The sequence below is a fragment of the Saccopteryx bilineata genome, chromosome 3, assembly GCF_036850765.1.
Source record: "Saccopteryx bilineata isolate mSacBil1 chromosome 3, mSacBil1_pri_phased_curated, whole genome shotgun sequence".
In the NCBI taxonomy this organism is placed as follows: Eukaryota; Metazoa; Chordata; class Mammalia; order Chiroptera; family Emballonuridae; genus Saccopteryx; species Saccopteryx bilineata.
This window is the reverse complement of record NC_089492.1, coordinates 163104406-163124086: the sequence shown is the minus strand read 5'-3', so window position 1 is coordinate 163124086 and position 19681 is coordinate 163104406. Positions and strand designations below refer to the sequence as shown.

Genomic DNA, 19681 nt, shown 5'->3' with positions numbered 1-19681 from the left:
CATTTTGCCACCTTTGCTTCCTGTTTCATTGCTTTGCACACAAAATGCACTTGATGATAAATCAATAATGAGTAGCACAACCATACTCTTCATAAACTTCTCTGAATCACACATTAAAAGCTTTGAAACAAGTACAGAGGTGTTGTTTTTCCTAATATTTGGTGGCATTTGTCTATTAAATCTCCATACAGACCCGCTGGCCTGAGATCCAGTGAATTGTGGGAAACAAAATAGTTTTCAACTATTTCTCCCAGGCCCATGAAACAGAATGTCGTTATATTTACAGGAGTCTGTGGAGGCCCCCGAAACACGGCAGCACAATCGTATATCAGAAACCCTACCATAAATGAGTCGGACGGGATAAGCCAACTTGAAAGAGAAAATAAAATATTATAACCAAACTTAAAAAGAAAATATGGTGTGTGGTTTATTGCTGTGGATTATGGAGAAAAAAAGGACTGATTTTAAGTCAAAAACAGTATGCAGTGACAGTCTTTAAACTCAGCTCAGTGTTCACAGGGCAGACGGCACACTTTGGAAAGCTGAAGCTTCAGGCTCCTGCTCTGGTCTATAAAATAGATGTAAAATTGCTGTTGCTGTGTTATTAGTGCTACGTTATTAGTATGCCATTTTAGAGGCAAGGATCATTAAGGGGAAAAATAACTTTGGTACTTTCAAGTTTTTTCATCGGAATCTCACATTGCATTTTAAAGACCTTTAAAGACCATGGCTTTGGGAAGTTCCACTTTGATGGAAGAAGGTCTTGGAAAGATTTGCAACACTGGAAAGAACTTGAATTGCCCTTGTGATAAGTTCTGCAGTTATTAAAAAAAAGAGAATGATCTCAAATAATGAGCGTCTCTTATTTCTAGAATTCCTTTCCATTGAGAGTACCTTCCTTCCTTTCCTGAGCTCCCTAGCCCCCATCCCCAAGACTCTATTGGTTGAATGTAGTGAGTCATTAACATCTGGTTCAGACGTGACTGTATTGAAATGCATCCATGACCAAGGCTGAAAGTAGAAACACTAGAGCTCATGTGGAATTTGTTGGTCAGGCTTGTTCTAGGCCAGGGGCACGAGGATAATATATACCACTTCCACCACAGGGACTGAGGAAACTAAGATAGGATGCAATGAGAGGGCCTTATGTACTAAGTAGAGCTTGACCAGATGGCTCCTAAAGACTCATTCAAGCTGGGTCACACAGTTGTTTGCACTCAGATTGCTCAGCCTTCTGAGCTGCCCCTCCATTTCTTCTGATTCTTTTATGAGCCTTCAAGCCTAGATGAGTTATGCTGCATTCTACCCCACTCAGTCACATGTTTTTAGATTTTCCATAGGGGCAACCTTGACAGAAGAATAACTACTTCTTGTATCTTTGATGAGACCACTTCAGGTCATTAAAAGAATAATCCCTAGTGGCCAGAAAGGCACAACTTAAGTAAAATGGGTAATGCAGTCAGGGACTTGGATCCTTCAGGTTAGGCAGGTTGTCTTGGTGATTCTATTGATTGGATTGGCTGAATCCATTCATTCATTATTCATTCCTTTGCTCACCCATTCATTTACTCATCATTCAATAAGCACTTTTCAAGGGCCTCCTGTGTGTCATGTACCAGGGACCTAGTGTTCCACTTCAATACTTTTGCTTATCACCATTTTGAGGCCAAAATGGTGAGTAGAGAAGAGTTTATGGAGTCACACTGGGAAAACCTTATTTTTTAAAGAGAAGTGGGTCAGGTGAATCAGACATCCGCGTGCCAGGCCCTAGTCCTATATAAACTTCCATTTAAATCTTCAATTTAAAAGAAATGAAATAAAAACACTGGCTGTTATTAACAGAGTGACTTTTGTTAATTTTCTAGGATCAACCAGAAAGGAAGTCCATTAATGAAAATATAATTCATACTTTGTTTGTTTGCAGATCACCAGATTAAAAATTGACCGAAACCCTTTTGCTAAAGGATTCAGAGATTCGGGAAGAAACAGGTAAGAATAACTGGGAAAGAGACTCCTTGACATTTCTTTTCCATGTGACATTATTCCAACCATGCCTCATTGGTGGCTTTTGGCTCCTGCTTTTTGAAAACACTTGGATGTTGTGCCATTGTGCAAAGAGAAATAGAGACTTGACCCAAGAGGGAAAAACCTGCCCCCAAAGGCTGAATTATGCCGATTCTTCGTTAGCACACTCTAAATTAAATGACCAGATCAAAGCCCTCATCGTATTTCTGCCTCTACATCATGTTTGGTAATTCAGCTGCTTATAACAAATTTTATGGTAAGTTATTATAATCTAAAGATTGTTACTTTTTCTGATAAGTATCTATATGTGGCTATGGAACCTATAGTGATATCTCATTTATTTTTCATTATCAGGAAATAATTGTAGGTAAATAAAAATTTTCATAAATTTACCTTTAAGAACTAAAACTTTGTTAAAAAAATTAAACATATTTCTGGGAAATATTTCCAAAATATATGAGATGTTTTTTGCTTTAATAAAGAGAGGATAGAGCACCACCTTTCTGGGTGACCTGCATCATTGTTAGGGTTATGTTGTTACATAGTGAAACTCTTAAGACTGTTGTTCATAGAACTATTTGTTACTGTTGTAAAAGGCCTGGGAGACTATGATGTTTTTCTGGTTAATTCTTTATTCTCTCTAAATCCCTCTTCTCTAAATTAAAATCTGTTAGCTATTGATAGTTAGGAGAGAAATGATATCACCAGGGAAACAAGATTGATCTAATGTTATTCAATCAGAAAAATTTCATTTTATATAAACCTGACTGAATTAGAAAATGTGACATGTATGTCTTATAAAGTATGTAGGCTTTGTGATAACTATTTGCTTTAATGTTAAGATATTTTCCAAATTAGGGTCATTTCTTTATGTCAGAATGACATAGATTGTCAGGAGTAACTTTGCTATTTTCTATACAAGTTTTCAGATAAACTAGTTTATATTAAGAATCATTTCATGAACTATGTAGCATGTCATATTAGACTCCAGATGTATGCTAAAAATCAGTCATAGTAATCATTTCGTCTACAAAATGATTTCTGAGAGTACTTTTTTATGAAACCCTTATCATATATTTAAAATACATTTAGATTTCTATAAAATTTTTTTTACCTCAGAATTTTTTAAGGTCACATCTTTTGAATAAAGTAAAATCCACTTAAACTTGTAGTTTGCAGATGACAAAATTGAGTAATATGTTTTAGGTCAAACAACTAGTTAGTGATATAGCTACATAAAAACTCAGGCATATGGATCCCAGGCCAAATGTTTTTCTGTTCAATGATTCTTTGTTTCAAATAAGACAAAAACCTTTGTTTTCAAATTTTCACCAATGAAGAAAAGATACCTATTCTTTTCATTTCAGAGGGGCAAGCCTCTTCCTTCCCATGAATGTCTATGCTTTATCCAGGTCACAGAATGTGCCTGTGAGCTGTCTCCTGTTGCCTCCTTTTCAGAGCTGGCCTTCTGGATTTATTGTGGACCTTATTAGTGATAGGAGCTCAAAACAGAAGCTGGTCTATTACAATGAAGCCGCTAGGGCATTTAAGATTTTTAACTTGGAGTCCAGGGATGGATTTCAGGGGTTCTGTGAGTTTCCGGATATTTTAAGTAAAATTGTGTGTGCATGAACAGATGTGCATTTTTCCTAGGAGAGGTCTATAGCTTCCTTCAGATTCTCAAAAAGGTCTATGACCAGAAGCTAAGAATTTCTACTCTAGACACAGCTGTGTTTGTAAAAGGGTCAACCAACCCTACTGTCTTTAGATATTCAAGTTCTCTCTTTTCCTTTTCTCCTGTCTCTCCAGTGGCACTTTGTGTGTTTATTTGCCTCTTGGTACTCCAGGGCTTTTCTCTTTTCTTTGCTTTACTTTTCCATTGGAATCTTTGTTTTTCAGAAGCATGACCTGGAACAGAAAATGAGAGAGATAGGCTGCATTGACCAGCCTTAGAGCTATTGTGGGAATTGGAGCCACATTTGAATGGGCTTGAGAATAAGGCTGTGGGCACTGGCTGGTTGGCTCAGTGGACAGAGCATCAGGCCAACGTGTAGATGTACCAGGTTCAATCCCCGGTCAGGGCACACATGAGAAGCAACCATCTTCTTCTCTTTCCCTCCCTCTTCTCCTCCTCTCTCTCTTCCCCCTCTCATAGCCAGGGGCTCAACTAGTTCAAGCGTTGGGCCCTGGTGCTGAAGACAGCTTGGTTGATCAGAACTTTGGCACCAGATGGAGGTGGCCGGATAGATCTGGTTGGAGTCTATTTCCTCTTCTCTCACTTAAAAAAGAGAGAGTGAGACTAAATCTGTGTATCTGGAAGCATTTGCCTTTGGTTAGGAAGTTGTGATGATACATCAGTTTAAGTCCTGAGGTCCTCTTGTTTCCTCAGTGGGCTAGAGGGGACCTGGGCACATTGTTTTGCCACAGCCTATGTATTCCCTTAAGACTGGTGAGTATCTTACTGCTCAGTAACTGTTTGTCCTGCCCAGTGGACTGCTTTTCTTTGTAAGGACTCCAGGAAAGCAGCACTATGGATCCTCATTAGCCCTGAAATATTTCAGTGCTTTACTTATATATTTTTCTGCTAGCATGGAAATTAAAGTCCCATTAAAACCTGCAGGCTATTTTAAGTAATACTATTGATTAAAGAAGTGATCTGTGATTGGACACTTACTGTGTTTCAGACCTTTTACTGATGTCCCTCCTAATCATCTTCAACACAGCCTTTATTTTATAAAGAGGGAAACTGAGGCTCGGAGAGCTTAAGCAGGTCTGCCAATGTCACACAGCAAGGCTGGAGCAGGGAATAAAACCTAAGTCTGCCTGACTTCAAAGCTTGTGCGCTTTCTGCTGTATCACACCAACAATTTAAACTGGACTTATTTTATGTTCAATAGACATGGAGAACAGAACGTTTTCTCTAAAAACCCTTGATCTATTAAAAGATGTTACCCAAGTACCCAGAACCTCCTAGATTCCAAATAAGACCATATGTACATTCTCTGCCTGTCTTTGTACACTTCCTTGTGACTTTGTCATCTATTTCTACACCCCTGTGAACAAGGAGTTCCCAAGTAGAGGACAGGAAGTCAGGCTGAACTTTCCTAGCAGGTGAACTTAATGACACTGAAGTCACCTGTCTCACAATGGGACAAGGATGAATCATTAAAGGTAGAAGCCATTTTTGTCCTATGGAACTCTGGGAAGCTAGACTAACATAAATGTGTTGGGGCAAGTACAGTGGACTTTGTATTTACTCTTTGAAAAGCTCAAAAGTACCTGATTATCACAATTTAATCCTCACTAGCTGCCTTCAGAATCTGGTGAGGTCAAGAATTATTAATACCATTTTGCAGATGAGCAAGAGTGATGGGCGAGGTTCTAGATGATTATAAATCTTCCAGTGGTTCTATGCCAGTATCAGTTCCTGTTCATCACCTTCCTTTCTCCTGCTCAGAGTTCTTATAAATCTATGATCTTCGTGTGCCTTTCAGATGTCAAGTGACTCATGCAGACCAGCACGGTTTGATGACTTGCATATAAATTGTACCCCAAACATACGGATTACATTTCCTTTCAAAACACATGGGCTTAAAAGTTAGGGGGGGAGGCACTTGGTCAGTGTTTTTTGGTTTTGCAGAACACAAAACATTTGTGGGATTCTTTGGAGTTACAGAGTTTGCCAAACCTCAAACCAAAACATGTTCAGGTTTGTTGATCTCAATCCATCCCAGTGTGATCCAGAGGCTCAGGAAGGGAGAAGTGTGAGAGGAAGGATGGAGGAGTGTGAGAGGAAGGATGTCGTGTCAGTCTCTCTTTAGAGGCCTCATGTCAGTATCTTGGCCCATAAGCCTGTCATTGCAGCACCATCTTCATGTGGCTGGGTTGACAGCAGTGTTCTCTGACGGTAGCTGAGGTGAGGGTACTTACTTCCTGTTCTTAGTATTTTAATATAAAGAGATATCATGGAGAAGTACTCCTGGCTTTTAGCCCCATCGTTTCCTCCTTTCCCTGTATGGGAACCAGGGTGACCCATCTGCTTGCTGAGTCTGGGAGGAAGGGCTCTACAGGACCTGCTCACCTGCACAGAGCTGGCCTTCTGCGCGTTTTCTATTGCATGGTAAGCCCAGCAGACGAGGCCTACAGCTTGGGGGAGTCAGTTCATTTCAGGGAGTTCTAGCCCAATCATTCAACTCTCATACCTGTGCCATAGTCTCCAGACACCTCTATCAATAGTCAGACTGGTATTTTGATCTCCATTGCATCAGGCTATTAGGTCTTTTAGGGAATTTATTCTAGTTCAAATAAAGACAAGTGGTGATATTCATGAGGCCTTCCAGAACCCCACCAGAAGTCCCTGTGAGTCCACAGTGTCAGCCCTGCGGTGTCACCATCATTAGAGCCTGTTGTAGTTTTCCCTGCTTATTAAGAAGTGTCATTCACACGTGTCAATGTGAGGTCACTGCCCTTTGAACTTTACTAATGGAGCTTCAACTTCTTTTCATTTCTGTGTAACTATGTCACTGATTAGAAGTCTCCACCAGAAGAGTGTGTGTGTGTGAGTGCATATGTGTGTGTTCATGTCATGAAGAAGAGTAGTAGACATTGGGCCTTTCGGAGTGGAAACCCTGACCCATTTCACTTCCAGACATTGTTTTTGCAATGGGAGAGGAATTGTGTTTATTTCTAAATTGTTCCTCCTTCTAGATTTCTCAGAAATTATGTGGTCCAAGCCCTGGCCAGATTGCTCAGTTGGTTAAAGCATCGTCCAGATACACGAAGGTTGTAGGTTTGATCCCCAGCCAGGGCACATTCAGTAATAGATTGATGTTTCTCACTCTTTCCCCTTTCCTCTCTCTCTAAAATTAATACATAAATTAAAAAAAATTATATGGTCCAAATCTGGCTTTGGCTGGGCCTGGCCCCAAGGCACAATAGCCAGGGTTACCTCTGGGAGATATCTCTTACCAGGAGGATACAGTACTAACTTCCAGTTCCTGAGGAAATAGATCCACTCAGCTTCAGGTGATTTTCTGTCCTGTGGTTGTGTTCCTTGGCTTTGCCCTCTGCTAAAATGTGAGCTCCTTGGAATGGGATGGTACCGTTTTCAGGTTTTTATTTTTATATTTTTTTCTCCTATAGTTCCAGGTATACAGAGTAAAATAATACTTTTTCATTTAGTTACAAAACAGTAAACAGTTGGGGAGCAGCAGAGAAACCGCAAACCAAGAACCTGGTATGTGAAAGCCTTCCCCCAACACAGAGCAAGTCAGGTACAGCAACAGTGTGGGGCTCATATAAGACACAAAACAAGAAGGAAAAGAATAGATTCATAAAGAAGCTTAGTTTGATAGACTAAACGCAATTTTGATTCCAGTCTGAGATGGACTGCTGCTGTAACTGATTTATCCTAATTGCATATGAGATACGTGCACCTTTCAGCACGACTGAGCTGGCTCTGGACAGTGGGGACATGTTTTGCTGCCTGGCCCTCTGGAGAAGGAGGACACCCAGTGAGTTTCAGAGTCTGTGAGCCTCAGGAAAGAGGGGATCCCAGAACTGAGCCCAAGTCAAGTAAGGTCACTCAGTAGCAAACCAAGAGGTAAAATTACATTTTTGGGGATTGCCACTCCACTGGGAAGTCCTTCTTAAGAGAAGGCAAAGGTCATAAAGCTGAAGAGAAGCAATAGTCTTTATACTGAGTCCCGTGGTCAAGAAGCAGCTGCAGGAGGTACATCCAACCACAGGCAAGGACAGCCCACTGTGCTCAGGTAGAGGGAGCATGGCAACCATGAGACCCACAGCCAGAGGAGCAGAAGGACGGAGTTCTCTGGGGCTCTTGGCCCACATCTCATGCAAGAGCCTTGTTCCTGTTAGGGGTGGCTGCCAACATTTTACAGAAAGCCCAAGTGAGCTTGGGAAATTTGATGTAATTCCCAGGGACTTCTTCCAAAGCAAACACATACATAAAAAGAAAAGGATTACAATTTTGATCTGTCTGGGGAATTAGAGGTTCTACGAACTTGTTTTAAAAGTGCCGTGAAGTACATGACTTTGAGCTGTTCTCTATCAGCAACTTTCATTCTGTCTTTGATGTTAGGCTCTACCCTTACTCCCAGCCTCATTGCATCTAAGAAAACTGAAGGGGGGCTGTCCCATGGTGTCCTCCACATGCTCCTAACTGGCATGGCACCCTGGGAGCCATTGCTGTTGGTCCCACAATAAGTCCCAGGTAGAGTGGCCTTCTGTATTTCAGGGAGACGGTGTGACTTTTTAGAAGGGTATATTTTTCTTTGTGGAGTTCATCCTTGGAGACTTGAACCAGGACTTTAAAATTCTACAACTTAGGAACTGTCAGAAAGGAGCTGGTGACAGGCCCTGAATGATGGGGGAGTTGGTTTACATGGTCAAATACTGCTGCAAATCAGCGTGACTCGTAATTATCCAGGTACTGAGAGTGAGCAGTGGGAGATTAAGAAATAAATACAGAAAGAAAAAGGATGGGATTGGGAGGCCTCCTGTAAGCTGATGGCATATGGGGGAAAAAGAGCCAAACCCCCCAGCCAGCTTTATTATATAGTGCAGAGAACAAATCCATTTGTAAAACAAGAAAGTTTCTGATACAAAGTCACATATCTAAGGTATAAATGGGAATCCTCATAAGAGTGCACTACCCCCCACCATGCAACAGGCAAGAGTGTAGGGAAGAGTTTAGTCTTAAAAAGGTGTGGGGAAAAGCTTAGTTTTAAAAGGGTATGGGGAAGAGCTTAGTCTTAAACTAAGCCCTGGGCTAATAAGGACTTTGTCAGTTTACAGCCTGTTTCCCACAGTTCCCCCTTTTTTATTTTTTAACTTTAGCTTATGTGCTGAGATTTGCACTTGTCTGATTTCTGGGATTCTGATTTGGAGGCAGACTGGAAAAAATACAGAATAAATGGAAAATTAACATAGCTAATGTTAACAGATACCAAAATGATTGTCTTAATACATTAAAGGGATTAAAGCCTTTTCAGATCATTAAGTAAATTCTTAACCAATATAGCAGGATCTATATTAGAGTCTGCTATTTTGAATGTTCTTAATATGTTCATCAAGTCCATGCTGACACCATCACTGTTCCACATTTCCTGCAAATGCAACCCAACCCCACTTCAGTCCCATTGAGAACTGTCACAAGGAGCAGGAGTCACACACATCCAGGAAACTACATGACACTGTAACTGTTGTCACATTCTCACTCTGTAGCTGGTTTCCAAGTTCCATGACCACTGCTTCCAGCACATTAAGCTTTTGTCTCAAGCTTAATGTCAATTCTGGATTTCTGGTAATGATTCAGGTAGACTGGAAGGGCTGTCTGTAGGCATGTGTGGAGATGGAGCTTCTGTTTTCTTTAACCTGGAGAGATGAAACCAGGGGGGCTTTACCTGGAGTTTTGCAGCCGTGAGGGTGGTGAGGAGAACCTTGGGATTCACTATGCTGGGTGGAAGAGGTAAATTTGTAACAGAAGTGGGCGAATCTGGCTGGCCAAGAGTAGCAACAAGGCTGATTCTGAGGACGGGAGGTGAAAGGAGAGAGAGGCTCTGAATTTGGACAGTAGCTTTCGGTCTAAAATAGGCATAGGGCATTGAGGCAGGAGGAGGAAAGAGTGTGCAGAGGAGACACCATGTATTAGACAAAGCAATGGATCCATGGCCAATAGGGAGGAAATAAGACCATCAACACCCACAACAGAGATCTTCAAGGGATGAGCAGAACCCAAATATTCAGACAAGGCAGAGTAAGTGGTCCTTGTGTCTATAAGAAATGAGATCAGCTTACCTGCTACTTGGATGGTCACCCTAGGCTCTTTGATGGTGATGTGAGATGGGGCCAACAGCCCTGGGCACCTTCAGCCTTCAATGGCAAATCCCAGCAGGTTGGGCAAAGTCAGGTCACAGGTGGCTAGAGCAGGGCTGGAAGAGACTGAACCCTCCCTTGGAGGAGCGAGGGGGCAGTTTACCTTCCAGTGTCCCTTTTTCCCACAGCGAGGGCATGTCCTGGGCAAGAGGTGAGAAGCTAGACAGGCTTTAGCCCAATGATCTTCCTTTTTACACTTGAAGCAGGGTCCTGATGGAGTCCTATGAGGCCTGTTAGGGGTGCTGGAGCCTTGAAGGGTGGTCACCAAGAGCTGGTATTTTGCCTGATCTCTTTGGGCTCTGTCTGCCTTTTCCTGTTCCCCTTGGTCATTATAGACATTAAAAGCCATGCTCAGGAGATCTTGTTGAGGGGTTTGAAGGTCCTCCTCTACCTTTTTAAGCTTTTTCTGTATATTGGGGGCTGATTGGGAGAAGACAGAGGGACAGTGTGATCATCTGGATTGAAAAAAGGGGGGTTGGAATCTGTAGGAGGAGGAGGTTTAGGGTGTGCTAAGGGGATTTGATAGGTAGAACAGGTTTGACAGAGAGAGGGACGAGATAGGAGTAAAATAAGCCTTATACAATTGCTCTTGTGGGGTGAGTCTTTCCTCCTGACTCCCCCTTTTTTGTTTTCTAAGATAGAATTTTCCTGTCCTATTGAATTATAAGGGATATTTGTAACATTTTTAATAGCCTCTCTGTCTGTTTCCCTGAATCACCTGTCCTTCAGCAGTATACTTAGATTTACATTCACTCGCCCAATGTTTCCCTCTCCTGCAATGTGGGCAGAGGCTAGGAGCTTTAGGAGCTGGCTTCCCCTGAGGGGGAGGCTGAGACTGATTTCTGGAGGGAGTAGGGCAATTTCTAGCAAAATGCCCAGAACCCCTGAACTGAAAACAAGATCCACTGACCGAAGTACTTCCCTATATCAAAGTACTGTCCTGGAGGCCTCCCCTGAAGTGCTGCAGCAATGGTCAGACCTTGCATGTATGAAGGCCCAATATCAGCACATATTCTGAAGCAGTCCTTCATATCTTCCTTCTTGTAGTGAGGTCAGAGTGCAGCCTGACAAGCAGAATTAGCATTCTCATATGCTAGCTGTTTTACTAAAATTGTTCCTGCTTCTCCATCCATCACTATTTTTTCAACTGCCTGAATCAGCCCTGAAACAAACTGAAATGGCTCATCTGGGCCCAACCTAATTCTGCTCAATTCCTCCGTTTTGGCCCCTGTAGTAAGCAGGTGTTTTCACACTTGTGTGACTATCTGGTTAATCATTTGATAAGTAATTAGTTGATACTCTAATTGAGCCACCATAGGAGCATATTGCCCTTCTTCAGTTAACACATCAGCCATAACAGCAACCTGCTGTTGTTGGTTTCTCATAGTCTGCTCAACAGCTCTTTCATAAAATTCTGACTTCCACAGCAAATAATCACCCCCAGAGAGACAGGGTCAAGCAATCGCCTTCCAGTCATTTGGGGAAAGAGCCTTTGCACTAATAGTATCTAATAAACCAAGTGTAAAAGGGGCAGTAGGCCCATATTGAGCACAAGCAAGTTTAAGTCCTTTCAGAGTTTTAAAAGGTTCAATCTCTCGCACTAGTTTCCCCTTATTGTCCTGTCTTTCTACAACAGGAAAACAGGTAAGGCCAGTTATTGTTTCCTCTACATCTCAAGCCTGATCTAAGGCTTGTTGGAGTGGGGATCTCCAAAGGTCTGAGATAGAAGTATCCTGCTCCAAGACATGGATAAACTTGTGCCTCCTGGGAGCACCCCAATAAAGGTAAGGAGGAGCAGAGGGCGGCAGAGGTGCCAAGGTTAAGGTGGCCATAACTGCAACACCCTCATCATCTTCCGAGTCATCCTCAGACTCAGAGGTAACTAGTTTCCTTTCTTTATCTCATATTTATGTTTCTCCTTTTCTAGCTCCCTCTGATGCTCCTCAGGCAATGGCTTTTTCTCAGATAAAAGCATTTGTACAAAAAGGTCCCTTACTTTTGACCTAACTGTCCCATAATTTATTACTCCTGACTACGCACTCCCAGAAAAAACTTTCTCTGTGCTTATTGTGCGCCTCAGGAAGTCCCTCATCTCGTCTGCCTTCAGTTTCATTTTCTTGTACTCAGGTCCTTGTTTGGGAACCACTTGTCACAAACCAGCATAACTTATAATTGTCCAGGTCCTGAGTGAGAATGGTGGGAGATTAAGAAATAAATACAGAAAGAAAAAGGATAGGATTGGGAGGGTTCCTGTAGGCTGATGCCATACAGGAAAAAAAGGGACAAAATCCTGGGCCAGCTTTATTATACAGTGCAGAGAACAAATTCATTTTTAAAACAAGGAACTTTCTGATACAAAGTTACATATCTAAGGTATAAATGGGAATTCTCATAAGAGTGCACTACCTCCCACCATGCAATAGCTAAGGGTGTGGGGAAGAGCTGAGTCTTAAACTAAGCCCTAGGCTATAAGGACTTTGTCAGCTTGTAGCCTGTCTCCCACAAAATAGTTTTAATACAGTGTGTCCGTAAAGTCATGGTGCACTTTTTTTTTTAAATAATTTTATTTTTTTAATGGGGCGACATCAATAAATCAGGATACATATATTCAAAGATAACAAGTCCAGGTTATCTTGTTGTTCAATTATGTTGCATACCCATCACCCAAAGTCAGATTGTCCTCTGTCACCTTCTATCTAGTTTTCTTTGTGCCCCTCCCCCTCCCCCTTTCCCTCTCCCTCTCCCCCCTCCCCCCGTAACCACCACACTCTTATCAATGTCTCTTAGTTTCACTTTTATGTCCCACATGGTGCACTTTTGACTGGTCACAAGAAAGCAACAAAAGACGATAGAAATGTGAAATCACCAAATAAAAGGAAAACCCTCCCAGTTTCTGTAGGATAATGTGGCAGCATATGCACATGCGCAGATGATGACGTAACACTATGTATACAGTGGAGCAGCCCACGGTCATGCCAGTCGAGATGTGGACAGTACAGAGGAAAGTTCAGTGTGTTCTGTGGCTCGCTAAATTAGAATCCGTGACCAAAGTGCAACGTGAATATCGGTGTGTTTATAACGAAGAGCCACCACATAGGAATAACATTACTCGGTGGGATAAGCAGTTGAAGGAAACCAGCAGTTTGGTGGAGAAACCCCATTCTGGTAGGCCATCAGTCAATGACGAGTCTGTAGAGGTTATACGGGATAGCTACCTAAGGAGCCCTAAAATATCTGTGCGTGAGCTCACATCGAACTGCACTGAATAGGTATGAAACTGGGAGAGTTTTCCTTTTATTTGGTGAAGATCTCACATTTCTATGGTCTTTTGTTGCTTTCCCTTGACTGTCAAAAGTGCACATGACTTTATGGACACACTGTATATTGCCCCTCACTGAAAAAATAGGGGGTCTGCAGGATGAGGTGTAGGAAGCAATCTGAGTTTGAACTAATTATCAGTCAGCACTGCTGTTTGCTGGGAATATAGCTGGTGGTAGGCCTTCTTGGTGCCTAGGGTCCCCTTACATAATGTTTCAGGGGACAGTGATCTAAAAATAGAGCCATTAACTGCATCACAGGGATGTATGTATTTGCTTGCTGGAAGAAGATACTTAATGAAACTCATGCTTAAACCAATGGAAGGGGTGCTGGCTGGTTGGCTTAGTGGTAGAGCATCAGTCTGGTGTGTGAATGACTGGGTTTGGTTCCTGGTCAGGGCACACAGGAGAAATGACCATCTGCTTCTCTACCCCTCCCCCTACCCGTTTTCTTTCTCTTGCTCTCTTCCTCTCCTGCAGCCATGGTTTGATTGGTTCGAGTGCTTTTGGCCCTGGGTGCTAAAAATAGCTCATTTGTGAGCATGGTCCCAGATGGGCAGAGCATTGGCCCCAGATGGTGGTTGCCTGGTGAATTCCGGTCAGAGCACGTGTGGGAGTCTGTCTATCTCCCCTCTTCTTCTCACTTGGAAAAGAAAGGGAAAAAAATCAAAGGAAGGGATCTTTACTGAAGGTGGGGAAAATATCTGGGAGTAAAGAATTTTCCTGTGCTCCCCTCTTAAGCAGCTGCTATCCCAAGACCATGTGCAGAGAGAGAGGAGTCATCTCCTTAGGCACACACAGGAACCCCTGTCAAAGCCCTGCCACTCCTCACTACACCTGTGAAAGACGAATGTGTAGTCAGAAAGAGGGCTGTGGGATGAGGAATTAGAGTGGCTGAAGTTCACAGACAGGAAAAAGAAAAGTCAATTAGAAATTAGCCCTGGACCAGTTCAACTTTGCTTAGACCCCACAAGAAACAACTTTTCTTTGGGAATCAGAGGAGGAAGGGTGCAGGGTTAATCTCAGTTACAGTCTGTTAGTAGAGTTCTCTCTTACAACCAAGTATCTCACATCTTGTCTATACCCATAATCTACTAAGCTGAAGATATGAAGTTATATTTGTAGGTAGAAATGGTAAAATATTAGCAATTTTATACAGTTCAACCTTACATATTTATTTCTAGTCATTCAAATTGTAAATATACAAATAATAGTAATAATTATTTCATATAGTATCTGTGGTCCAAATTGTTTGCTTTGTTTAAAAAAATTTTATTGACTGATTGAAATTAGAGAGAGAGGAAGAAGAGAGAGAGAGAGAGAGAGAGAGAGAGAGAGAGAAACATCAATTGGTTTCTCCACCTATTCATGTATTCATTGGGTGATTCTTGAATGTGTCCTGACCAGGGATTGAACCTGCAACCTTGGTGCATCGGGACAAAGCACCAACCAACTGGCCAAGGCCATGTTGTTCACTTTTATCTCCAAGTTGATTGGTGTTGGTTTCCATTTTATTGATGATAAAACTGAGTACAGTGAAGTGGGAGCTTTCAGAATTTGTAAATCCAGAGAATAGTGTCAACCTCCTTTGTTAGGCACAGGTTACAGGTAAACAGATAACCTTGCCCTCATCCGTGTCCGGTCCCTATTGCTACAGAAGGCTCACATAGCCAGCACAGAGCCAGTGAGCTGAGCACTTGTCTTCTTCAACTAGCACCACTTTCCAAGTGTCTCACTTTCAGTTTCTGTATTTTCATCTGTTCTCCTTAGAGCCATTGGCTGTATTATTTCCAGCCAATCTTTTCCTGTTCTTTCCTGGCAATCTTTCTAGCCTCCATAGATTTTGCATACTCTTTTGTTATCCCTGGCACGGATGACATTTAACGGAGCTATGGGAGTAATCAGTGCTGGACTTCCTCTCCTGCCGGCATGGCTGCAGCTACAGTTCAAGATAACTGGCCCTGTCCTGGACTCCGGCTGCCACCTCCTGCCAGACTCCTCCTATCCATCCGGGCCAGAGCTGTCCCCTGGCTTATGGTATTTAACATTTTTCTCTGCATTGTTATTTGTTCTCCCTCCTCCATAATGAACCTTTTCCACCATTGTCCTCTTGGCCATGTGCATTTGCCAAGGAAGGTTGGCCCCCGCTTTATTATCTATGGCACTTGCCCAGGGATGGTGTCATCTAACAGAGTGACGTCTTTTTAATGGCTAACATATTGGAGTCTGAAATATCTGCAAGATAATGAGGCCTACAGAGGCTTGAGGGACACGTTTTTGGGTCTTGAGGAGAGAATGAGAAGTGGAATTAGGTAACACAGGCCCCTTCACGTTTAAGCCAGAGCCAGAGGGCAGACACTTCGAATTCCGGTGAAGTCAGCATGTTTTCTCCTGTTACAGGTTGCAACCTGAGCAGTCAGAGGGATTTCTTTTACTTAAGTTAGACTAACGGTCTTCACGCTTTCATTGTTTTCTCTCATCTTGATATATTTTGTTTCTAATCAACCTGCATTTATTAGTAACAATGCAGAGGGAGTGGCATCCTGATGCCCATGTTACAGACAGGAGACTTAGGCATGAGGAGAGTACACGACTGGATCAAGTTGGCGTTAGTAAATAGCAGGGCTGCAGTCCGAACCTGGGCGGTCTGGCTCCAGAGTCGGTGCTCTTCACCACTATGCTAATCTGCCCCTCGTGTGATTTAGTATTAGCATTTCTTTTTACCCCTCATCTTTTATTAGGTGTTAATTACAATATGAAAAATCTCAGAGGTGCTGGGCAAAGGTCATGATCAGGAATGTGAAATCCACCCTGGGCCCTCTTCAGCGATACTTGCTCACCACTCATGTATGTTCAGGTTCCTTAGAGGAACAGCATAAGCTGCCAGTCCCGTGGAAACCCCAGCAATGCTTCCTTTCTTCACATTGACTAATTGCAGTACCAGTAGTAACCTCTTTGAAACACTTTAGCATGACTTTAGTGGTGAAATCCTGCATCGATATCCAGCTTGGTAGCTCCCCTATTTTGACATCCGTGAGTTTCTTCTCCTTCACTGGCACAACTGGTGCCATCTTGGGTCAGTATCACCAAATTAATGTTACACCATTCCAGTCAAATGCAAAGGAAATTAATGTTTTAATTAGTCTTCTTTGTGTTTGCATGGCTTTTTATTCTACTTCTTGAGGCAGTGAAAACTCCTTGTGGACTGCCATGGCTACCTGTTCAGATTCAAAGGGGACAGGGTTCCCAAGTTGGAATCACTGGGTAAGAAATAATTTTAACTCAACTGCAAGCATTTATCCATTGGGTACTTACTGCTCTTTTAAATGATTGTAAGGCACATCAGTGACAGCCAATTCATCATGTAGGTACACTTATTATACCACCTAAAGCCAAGGTTTGAGTGATGGCTTGTTTTGTTTTGCCAATTTGCAGACCTCTGTTGGGAGGCCTTTTTTTTTTTTTTAAATAAATTTTTATTAATGTTAATGGGATGATATTAATAAATCAGGGTACATATATTCAAAGAAAATATGTCTAGGTTATCTTGTCATTAAATTATGTTGCATACCCCTTGCCCAGAGTCAGATTGTCCTCCGTCACCCTCTATCTAGTTTTCTCTGTGCCCCTCCCCCTCCCCCTAACTCTCTCCCTCCCTCCCTCCTGCGTCCTCCCTCCCCCCACCCCTGGTAACCACCACATTCTTGTTCATGTCTCTTAGTCTCGTTTTTATGTTCCACCAATGTATGGAATCATGTAGTTCTTGTTTTTTTCTGATTTACTTATTTCACTCCGTATAATGTTATCAAGATCCCACCATTTTGCTGTAAATAATCTGATGTCATCATTTCTTATGGCTGAGTAGTGTATATGTGCCACATCTTCTTTATCCAGTCTTCTATTGAAGGGCTTTTAGGTTGTTTCCATGTCTTGGCCACTGTGAACAATGCTGCAATGAACATGGGGCTGCATGTGTCTTTACGTATCAATGTTTCTGAGGTTTTGGGGTATATACCCAGTAGAGGGATTGCTGGGTCATAAGGTAGTTCTATTTTCAGTTTTTTGAGGAACCACCATACTTTCCTCCATAATGGTTGTACTACTTTACAGTCCCACCAACAGTGGATGAGGGTTCCCTTTTCTCCGCAGCCTCTCCAACATTTGCTATTACCCGTCTTGTTGATAATAGCTAATCTAACAGGGGTGAGGTGGTATCTCATTGTAGTTTTGATTTGCATTTCTCTAATAACTAAAGAAGATGAGCATCTTTTCATATATCTGTTGGCCACTTGTATTTCTTCCTGGGAGAAGTGTCTGTTCATGTCCTCTTCCCATTTTTTTATTGGATTGTTTGTTTGTTTGTTGTTGAGTTTTATGAGTTCTTTGTATATTTTGGATATTAGGCCCTTATCTGAGCTGTTGTTGGAAAATAACATTTCCCATTTAGTTGGCTGTCTGTTTATTTTGATATCAGTTTCTCTTGCTGAGCAAAAACTTCTTAGTCTGATGTAGTCCCATTCATTAATCTTTGCCTTCACTTCTCTTGCCATTGGAGTCAAGTTCATAAAATGTTCTTTAAAACCCAGGCCCATGAGTTTAGTACCTATGTCTTCTTCTATGTACTTTTTTGTTTAAGGTCTTATATTTAGGTCTTTGATCCATTTTGAGTTAATTTTAGTACACGGGGACAGGCTGTAGTTGAGTTTCATTCTTTTGCATGTGGCTTTCCAGTTTTCCCAACACCATTTGTTGAAGAGGCTTTCTTTTCTCCATTGTGTGTTGTTGGCCCCTTTATGAAAGATTATTTGACCATATATATGTGGTTTTATTTCTGGGCTTTCTATTCTGTTCCATTGGTCTGAGTGTCTATTTTTCTGCCAATACCATGCTGTTTTGATTATCGTGGCCCTATAATATAGTTTGAAGTCAGGTATTGTAATGCCCCCAGCCTCATTCTTTTTCTTTAGGATTGCTTTGGCTATTCGGGGTTTTTTATAGTTCCATATAAATCTGATGATTTTTTGTTTCATTTCTTTAAAAAATGTCATAGGAATTTTGATGGGAATTGCATTAAATTTATATATTGCTTTGGGTAATATGGCCATTTTAATTATATTTATTCTTCCTATCCAAGAACAAGGAATATTTTTCCATCTCATTGTGTCTTTTTCTATTTCTTTTAACAATGCCTTGTAGTTTTTGTTATATAGGTCCTTTACATTCTTTGTTATGTTTATTCCTAGGTATTTTATTTTTTTGTTGCAATCGTGAAGGGGATTATTTTTTTGAGTTCGTTTTCTAATATTTCATTGTTGGCATATAGAAAAGCTATGGACTTTTGTATGTTAATTTTGTATCCTGCGACCTTACTGTATTGGTTTATTGTTTCTAGTAATCTTTTTGTGGAGTCCTTCGGGTTTTCGATGTATAGGATCATATCATCTGCAAAAAGTGATACCTTTACTTCTTCTTTTCCGATATGGATGCCTTTTATTTCTTTGTCTTGTCTGATTGCTCTGGCCAGAACTTCTAGCACCACGTTAAATAAGAGTGGAGAGAGTGGACAACCCTGTCTTGTTCCTAATTTAAGGTGGAAAGTCCTCAGTTTTATGTCATTTAATATGATGTTGGCTGATGGTTTATCATATATGGCCTTTATCATGTTGAGATATTTTCCTTCTATACCCATTTTGTTGAGAGTCTTAAACATAAAATTGTGTTGTATTTTATCAAAAGCCTTTTCTGCATCTATTGATAAGATCATGTGGTTTTTGTTCTTTGTTTTGTTGATATGGTGTATTACGTTAACCGTTTTACGTATGTTGAACCATCCTTGAGATTCTGGGATGAATCCCACTTGATCATGATGTATTATTTTTTTAATATGTTGTTGTATTTGATTTGCCAGTATTTTGTTTAGTATTTTAGCATCTGTATTCATTAGAGATATTGGTCTGTAGTTTTCTTTCTTTGTGCCATCCTTGCCAGGTTTTGGTATGAGGGTTATGTTGGCCTGGGAGGCCTTTTAAGAATATCCCTAGAGAACAACTACTCTGAGGAATCTGTAGATGTAGGAGCAGATTCCAGATCCAGCAAAGAAGAAGGCTGTGTGGAAAGTCTGACCTCACCTCAGTGGATCAAGGCAGTCTAAGAAAAAGGATTAGGAAGTTAGGATCTAGTAATGAGATGTGAAAGACCAGTATATTCTTGTTTTGTGTCTTTTCTTTTATTTATTTATTTTTTGTGGCAGAGATAGAGTCAGAGAGAGGGGGACAGATAGGGACAGACAGACAGGAAGGGAGAGAAATAAGAAACATCAGTTCTTTGTTGCAGCTCCTTAGTTCATTGGTTGCTTTCTCATATGTGCCTTGATGGGGGGGGGGGCTACAGCAGAACGAGTAACCCCTTGCTCGAGCCAGTGACATTGGGCTCAAGCTGGAGAG

At 41.5% G+C, this 19681-nt stretch overlaps 1 protein-coding gene across 4 annotated transcripts in view; it reads left to right on the top strand.

Annotated features, from left to right (window-relative positions):
• TBX15 (T-box transcription factor 15) overlaps positions 1-19681 on the top strand; it is a 120391-nt gene that overhangs the window by 82101 nt on the left and 18609 nt on the right. For all 4 annotated transcript variants that reach the window (XM_066268113.1, XM_066268115.1, XM_066268116.1 and 1 more), the window contains one exon: positions 1925-1989. In XM_066268113.1, coding sequence (XP_066124210.1) covers positions 1925-1989 — 65 coding nt within the window. The remainder of the gene's footprint in view (positions 1-1924; positions 1990-19681) is intronic.